This window comes from Saimiri boliviensis, chromosome 14 (genome assembly GCF_048565385.1).
Source record: "Saimiri boliviensis isolate mSaiBol1 chromosome 14, mSaiBol1.pri, whole genome shotgun sequence".
Lineage (NCBI taxonomy): Eukaryota > Metazoa > Chordata > Mammalia > Primates > Cebidae > Saimiri > Saimiri boliviensis.
Genome location: NC_133462.1, coordinates 16,839,364 through 16,847,362, shown reverse-complemented (window position 1 = coordinate 16,847,362; position 7,999 = coordinate 16,839,364). Strand labels below are relative to the sequence as shown.

Below are 7,999 nucleotides of genomic sequence, written 5' to 3'. Positions count from 1 at the left end.
AGGTGCAAAAATACAGCAAAACTATAAAACTATTTCATGTCTAGTCCACTACAACTCCCCAAGTAATTGCAGTTATTAATTTGTTGTTTTCTTCCAAAGTGTTGTCATACATGAAAAGGCAAATGTGAGTATAGATTATTTCCCCTCAGTATATTTTATAGAGAGAGCATACTGAATATGTGATAATCAAGTACACACACACACAATGTGTATAGTGTATACAATATACACAGTTACATTATGTATATAATATATATACACTAGCTCATGCCTTCATTTTTTAGTTACCGTTATAACTTAGGGACGTGTCTAAATCCGTATGTAGAAAGCTTTCCAATTATCTTTTACAAAGGTCATAAACTGCTTAAACATGATTTGTCTTGGAGGGCTTTTTTTGGATCATGCATCTTTTGTTCAGGTTTCATTTTTAGGAGTCATCCATATTGCTGTGTGCAGCTGTAGTTCCTTCCTTTTCACTCATCTCCACTCCTGCATTTTATGAATCTGCCAACACATAACGCAGTTTTACTCTTGATGAACATTGATGGTTTCTAGCTTAAGACTGTGGCAAGCACTGTCTTTTATACAAAATTGTCCCAGTCTCTTCAGGATGATTAATTTTCTTTTTTCAAAGGAGAGTCCCCAGAAAGACCCTGGACTCTCTGAAATGTAAAGCAGGTATCTCCCTTTCTGACTGGTAAATACAAAAATTGTCCAGAATAAACAGAGACGTATTGGGAAGACAAGGATCAAGACCCTCTGAAAATTAATGACTTTAGAGCAACTCAGGTGGAAGGGGCTGACCCAGAATTCTCCCCAAAGGAGACACTCCGGGGATAAAATCACTCTTTTTTTTTTTTTTTTTTTTTTTTTTTTTTTTTTTTTTTTTTTGAGACAGTTTCACTCTTGTTACCCAGGCTGGAGTGCAATGGCGCGATCTCGGCTCACCGCAACCTCCGCCTCCTGGATTCAGGCAATTCTCCTGCCTTGGCCTCCTGAGTAGCTGGGATTACAGGCACGCGCCGCCATGCCCAGCTAATTTTTTGTGTTTTTAGTAGATACAGGGTTTCACCATGTTGACCAAGATGGTCTCGATCTCTTGACCTCGTGATCCACCCGCCTCAGCCTCCCAAAGTGCTGGAATTACAGGCGTGAGCCACCGCACCTGGCCTAAAATCACTCTTAAAGGAGGGCTGGATCATCAGTTGTTGTCTTCTGAGATGCAGCAACAGGGGGAAGAGAGGCAGTGAGAGTACTGCAGGGGTCGAGTAAAGGTGTCCTATCCTTGTGTCTGTGGGTGGAGAATGATGGCTACAGGGAGACCATCAGTGAGAACCGACGTTGTGTGCTCTGATCAAAGGATTTGCCTTGCATTCATCCCTGTCCAAGATTTACACTCTTAAAGTAGTGACCTCCAAAGATTTACACTCTGCAAAGTAATGACTACTCTGTTAACTATTTGAGCCTACAGCTGCTTCTCTGTGAAATCACTTATCCCTTTCTCAGTCTGCAGAAAGGATGGGAGAAGGGCTTGTTCATCCATGAGCACTCTTTAAGTGAATAAATCAGATTTGTACATGTGGGATTTGCCTTTCCAGAAGTGATACTGTATGTGCCTTTTTCCGGAACTTAGGGAAAAAAGCATATGAGTTTCCTTCACAAGCAATTTTCTTCTTGTTTTTCTTTTCCTGGTTAAGTGGAGGAACATGTGACATTTTGGGTTCAGGTTGGGGAATGGGAACCCTCAAGGTTTCCCACCCCTCTGCTTTCAGTGTAGAGAGCAGGGCTTCTACACAGCCCTGCTCAGCTCAGACACAGCCTCCCCAACCCTGTCATGGCTCAGTTATTCAAGCCTCCAATCCCATCACTTATCCCTGTGCGGCTGAAAACACAGCTACCTGACATTTCAGTGCAGGGACTCATCTGAAATTGGGTAGCGATTTTAGTTCAGTGTCTGACATAAAGTCCATGCTGTAGAAGGGTGTTGTTCCTGATGTCTTCTCAGGTATTTCAGTGGACTTGTCACTCACTGCTTCTGTGCTGGGAAGATTTATTCCCTTTGACTCCTTCATGCCACCCATAGAATCCCTGAGGCCCTCTTAGTAAAGACCACTTTCTTTTTCCCCCTGAAAGAAAGAACCAAATTCTGTAAAATTTGATGACATTTTAATGAGCAAGTGGAAGAATTGAAGTGAGGAGAGATCATGTTGTTAGCCAGCTCTGGGAATCCATGGTCACAGAGAAACAGGAATTTTTTGAAAGTGAAGAGTCTGGCTATCACCCTTAATTATGGACACCCATTGAGGTAAGGGAGATATCTCCCCACACTTGCACCATCTTCACGGACCCTTGTGGGAGTCGATGGTCAAAGGTGTAAGAGAACTGGCCATTGACCATTACCTAGAAGAAGAAAAATGCATCAGAAAGACTGTATTTCACTAAACAAGCTTTCAACCTACTCTACACTATGTCCTAGTACCTGCAACATGCAACCGGAAAGCACCTAATTATATATCTGAAGCGAGTAGACACACTTCTTTTTACAGGCTGTCTTTTGTGATTATTTGAGATAGTTGCTCACTATATTTTCAGCACTTCCTCTCATTCTCCAGAGAGGTTCTACCACTCTTTGTCATATGTGTTTGTTTGGTCTTCTTTCTATCCTGGAAGATCCCCGTGGTCAGGTACTGTGTCTCATAAACTTGAATCTCATCATCTTGCGCAGGGCCTGCCACAGAGTTAGTGCTTGACAATGTGAACTGACTCACATTCATTGCTCATGGCCCAGCTTCTCTTTGGAGTAGCCCAGATCTCAGCTGGTGGTGTCAAAGAATAAAACTCAAGTGTTCTCAGAAAGATGGAAATGCACATATGTTGCAAAGCATTAGATATCATCTTTAACATCTTACAAACATAGGGGGAAAATCCCTGACTTAAATCTGAATAAAATGTGAATCCTTTAGCATACACTTTGAAATGTTAGAAAGTTTGATCACCTTTTTCATTACTGAGGCTATATAGGAAGTCCTCTTCTAGGTTGTATTCTCTAACTTAAAGCCAACAATTGTGAATGGGTTATTCCATTTGTTTGTAATTATCTTCCGATGTAAGTATTGGGAGGTTGATAATGATAAAAGGTATCTAATAATTAGGAAGCTTAACACAGCATCCCTGTGAGAGCAAAACATTGGAAACAACCTTAGTACTTTTGTAAAGATCATATTCAACAAGTTTTGGTAATTTTTTGAGGGGAATAATATGAAATCCTTAAAAAATGAGACAGCACCATGGATAGATGATTTCTCCAAGGTATATATTTTGGGTACAAATAGCTGTAGTTCTTAAAGTATTATGTGTAGAGAAATCTATGCCAGCATCTGTTTAAAAGAAATGAAAATATATATGTGTGTGTGTCTATATATGCTCCCATAAGCATAGACTATCTATAGAAGAAGAGTAGAGAAGCTAGTAATATTCTTCTGAGGCTCTGGCATCAGGAATAACAGAAAGTCTTCATATTGGACTGACTAAAACAATTTTATTCATTTAGCTACATGAAAATTGAAATAATAGCATAAGTGGAAATGAGAACTGTGAATGAAGATAGAGGAGATTCTCCAGAGATATGGAGGAAATAGTAGGTTAGCCACCCTTGACCCTAGTCAGATTTGGGAAGGAGCTGTGGATGGCAGTGCACGCAACAACACTTGTTGAAAGAAAGAGGAAAATTATAAAAGTTAAGGTGTGTGAAGAAAAGCTCGAGACAGAGGTAGTTATGGGAGATAGGCCCCAAGAAACTCTTGGAGCCAGGACGGGGAGAGCTGTCTCTTGCTCTGGGAGCCCATGGAGGCCAGGTACCGGGAGCTCCTTGGGCACTCACCTGGTACACATTGTCCTGCACTGAGATGCACAGCTCAAACTCTTTGCCATCCTCAAAGGGCATATTCTTGGATTTCACCTCCTGCTTCCAGGCCCCATTCTCACGGCTGTTCATGGCCACGTAATAGCCAAAGCACACTTGGAAACGGAAAGCGATGTCTGAGACGTCACCCTGTGCAGTGTGGAAATCCACCTGTAGCCGTGGTTGATTGCTGAAGACAAAGCACACAGTGTGTTGAGCAGGTCCCTGTCTTGTTGAGTACACACACAATGTACCCACAGATCCTTCCCATTTTTCTCCAGTGCAGACAGAAGCCTTCCTGATGATAATGCAGGCTTCACCTCTGTGGGGCTGCTTCAGCTCCTGCCCTAGGGAAGGGTAGGAGAAGATGCTCTATCCCTCATTTCCAGACAGAAACTGAACTACAGTCACTAACCTTATGAGTGTCCACCCCCTGAAAATTTTGTGGCCCTTTATAGATAATGAGCCACAATCTCAACCCCTGACTGTCCTCCTCCCCCAGGCCTCATGACTGGCCCGCAGTACAGCCACTGCAGGTTTCTTGCCTGGTGCAGGAGGGTCTCCAGGACCTGCACCTGCATGGTGCCTCCATCCTGCCAGCTAGACATTTCCACGTCACTCACATGAGGTCACCCCCTGAGCAAATGTTCTCCCTTCTCCACCCCACCACCCTTGGACACAAAAATACTCACATGAAAGGTTGGACAGGTTTCCCTTTGATTGTCACAGAAGAACCAATATGCAGGGACACAGGCTGTTTGTATGGCACCTGCCAGAAAATTGAGACTCAGCGAGAGGCACAGGGCCATGTGGGGCCTCCCCTCCTGTAACAGATTCCCTTTAGGCAGCTGGTTAGACGTCGAAGGGTAGACCCTGAGGCCTCCCCTGTCCCACCTTATCACAATCAGAACCCTGTATTCTTGAATACATACTTAGAAGCAGAGCTTCAGAAACTGGGCTGCCTCAATTTTCTCCTTGATTATGCCTTCTGCTAGAAGTGAGAGGTTGACATTTTTTGATCACTGTTTTTAAGATGGGTTCTTATTATATTCCCCAGACTTGAGTACAGTGGGCCCATCATTGCTCAGTCACTGCATCCTCAACCTCCAGGGCTCCAGCAATCCTCTCACCTCAGCCCCCTAAGTAGTTGAGACTACAGGTCCACACCACAGAACCAGCTAATATTTTATGTTTGTGGAGAGTCAGGATCTCTTGATATTGCCCAAGTTAGTCTGGAGCTCCTAGGTTCAAAAGATCCTCTTGCCTTGGCCTCCCAAACTTTTGATTTACTGGGGTGAATCACTTTACACAGCCAACAGTGTGACATTAGATTCACTATTTGAACTCCCCCACCTCAGTTTCTTCAATACAGGCAGGACTTTCTAAAAGTCCTACTTTGTAGGGTGTTTTCAGTAATATAGGAGTTAATATGTGTGAAACCTTTACCCTAATCCCCAGAATGCAGTGGCTCCATCACAGCCCACTGCAGCCTTGGATGCCTGGACAGCAGCAATCTTCCAGCTTCAGTCCCCAAGCATCTGGGTCTACAGGCACACATCAGCATGCCCAGCAAATGTTTAAATGTTTGGAAAGTCAGAATCTTGCTGTGTTGCCCAGCCTGGTCTCCAACCCCTGGCCTTGGGTGATCCTCCCACCTCAGCCTCCCAAAGTGCTGGGATTACAGGCCTCAACAAACTTTTTGATAAATATTTACTGTAAGCCCTGTCTGAACTGAAGCTAAAGTTCCTTGCTGGTTTTAGGTGATTCCATCTCTGAAACCAAGTCCCCCAGTGTTCTTACCTAGTGAATCAAAATCTGCCTACCATCCTGGTTCCCAGTGTGAAGGACAGGCTAGGATGTGGGACAGGGAGAGACCTGAGGCTGGAGGCAGGAGCCAGTGGTCACTGTGTGCAGATCCCACCTGCACATGCACGCCAACAAAGTCCGCCTCCATCTCCCCGACTCTGCATGAGAAGAGGCTCCTGAGAATGTGTGCATTCTGCTCTCGTGAATGCTCAGAGACCAGTCCTTGGTTACTCACAGTCCCCAAAATCCCCACCGTTTCTGCCACCTGGGATCCACGCTGACACACATGGGAAGAGGCACAGCTGCTTCATCAGGGGCGCTGCTGTGTGCGGAGGAACCTTCACATGCACGGAAGGCCACATGCATGTTTCCAGTTCAACACCCAGTCACATCCCAGCACACACACCCACAGTCACACGGAGCCGCACTCAGAGTCACACATGACCACTCGCTGTGCATATAAAGATGCTCACACGCTGATCTGGCTGTACTCACACACAGTCATATCACAGTTACCATGACAAAGCATGGTCACCCCATGAGACTCATGCACAGACCCGCATGTCCTGATGGGCCATCCACCGCCCACCTAAAGTCGTATAATCTCAACAGACAGCATTCTCATCAGAAACCATCACTTGGTCACAGAGGGTTACAGCAGCCCAGGGTCCATACCCTACACCCACAAGCATCTCAGAAGTGAGAGCCCTAGGTTATCTCATTCACAAGCTTACAACTCTAAGTATTCACAGTAGAAATGCTCATATTTGCATCTCATAAAATATCCCTTTTCTTTTTTCTGTGGCTTAAGATTATTGAAGGCTGTAATTTTCAACTCACAGTTAGTAGTGACATTGTTGTCTCCCTCTGGGCGGCTGTTCCAAATTGTGTCCAGTCTTCTGTGTGGATGTCTTGGAGTTGCAGCATTTAAATGGTCCCTGGCAGCCCTGCCCTCTGGCTTCATTCCTGTTTCCAAGCCCCTCCCAGCAAGGTTTCCCTGTGGGATAGGATGTAAGATGTTAGAAAGAAGCTTAGTCACAACCACACCTGTTTGCAGGCCTATGACAGACAGGGAGGGAGGTTTGAGGGGAGAAAAAGGGATCACCAGGGAAATGCACAGAGAAGGATGATGAAATGAGAGGTTTTGATGTTCATCCTCCATGCCTGTCCTGAAGCATTTTCTCCACTGTGCAGAATCCACCTGGCAGGTGCGCGTTTTTCTAACTTGTACAATGAGAAACAGGTGGGGAGTGTGGAAAAGGCTTTGGCCTTCGAATGTAATCATGTTCTCTGCTCCAGAAGTCTCTGAGAGAGCACTGACCTTGATTCTCAACAGAAACTTAGGGAAGAGGTAGAGAAAGTCCTTGTGTCCTCATGAGCCCACCCCAGGCCCCTTGGCTCTGTTGAGTGGTGACCACTCGGACATACCTGGGCTTCAGCCACACCATCTCCTTTCTCTTTGGGTGTCCATGTGCATTGAAATCCCGAGAGTTCCTGCTTCTCCTGCAGATTCTAGGAGACAGGTGAGATTCTTAAGTCTAGTCCTTGAGTTGTGTGCTCCTTAGCTCCAGACCCGTGTGAGGACAGGTGCAGGTGCAGGTGATTGAACTTCAGCCATAGTGAAGTCACCTGAGGTGGAAGACTCAGGACCCTTCCTCAAGTTCTCTTTCTCTGAAAATAGAAAACATCTCGAAAACCTATATTAGAATTTGAGGAAGGAATATGTTAGAATTCCTCTCCTTCCATTTATTCCCTCTCTTTATTTTCCTCTTCAGGAAATGTAGAATCTCACATTGGCTGTATTTTCTGAAGAGGAAATCTCACATTTTATTGACTGTACATTTAAAGTGTTTTCAAAAAGTTGATCCAAGTTACCAAACAATCCATATTTTGGTGAGTAATTATTAAAATAGCACTTCAGTATTAGGCATGGCCTGTTGGTGACACCCATTGGTTCCTATCTGTCGCTTCCTTGCCATGTAACCTGCCAAACATTGCTTTCTACACAAAATTGTCCCAGTCCCCTCATGCTGATCTTTTTTTTTTTTCCCATGGAAAATTCCAAGATGTATCATAGACTCCCTGAAATTTAAAACAAATCTCTCCCTTTCTGACTGTGAATGCAAGAAATTGTTCATAAGGCAAACAGAGACTTACTGAGAAGGCAAGAATCATGACACACTGAGGATTGGAATCTTTTTTTTTTTTTTTTGAGACGGAGTTTCACTCTTGTTACCCAGGCTGGAGTGCAATGGCGCGATCTCGGCTCACCGCAACCTCCGCCTCCTGGGT

The 7,999-nt window shown here is 44.6% G+C and overlaps 1 protein-coding gene across 1 annotated transcript; it reads right to left on the bottom strand.

Moving 5' to 3' along the window:
* Positions 1-2,186: 2,186 nt before the first annotated feature.
* On the bottom strand, positions 2,187-6,073 carry LOC101037364 (galectin-10). The gene is made up of 5 exons (XM_074385683.1): positions 5,943-6,073; positions 5,823-5,865; positions 4,594-4,670; positions 3,881-4,091; positions 2,187-2,400 (listed from the first exon to the last, which is right to left on the bottom strand). The coding sequence occupies exons 1-5, from the start codon at positions 6,071-6,073 to the stop codon at positions 2,284-2,286; spliced, it is 579 nt and encodes a 192-aa protein (XP_074241784.1). The 3' UTR covers positions 2,187-2,283.
* Positions 6,074-7,999: the final 1,926 nt, after the last annotated feature.

What these genes read in the sequence shown, in the direction of transcription:
- LOC101037364 (XM_074385683.1), bottom strand. Translation starts at nt 6,073, where the DNA reads ATGCATGTGGCCTTCCGTGCATGTGAAGGTTCCTCCGCACACAGCAGC. An exon ending in CGGTGGGGATTTTGGGGACT is followed by an intron (nt 5,866 to 5,942) that starts GTGAGTAACCAA and finishes CTTCTCATGCAG; the next exon opens with AGTCGGGGAGATGGAGGCGG. An exon ending in TGCAGGACAATGTGTACCAG is followed by an intron (nt 2,401 to 3,880) that starts GTGAGTGCCCAA and finishes TTCTTCTTCTAG; the next exon opens with GTAATGGTCAATGGCCAGTT.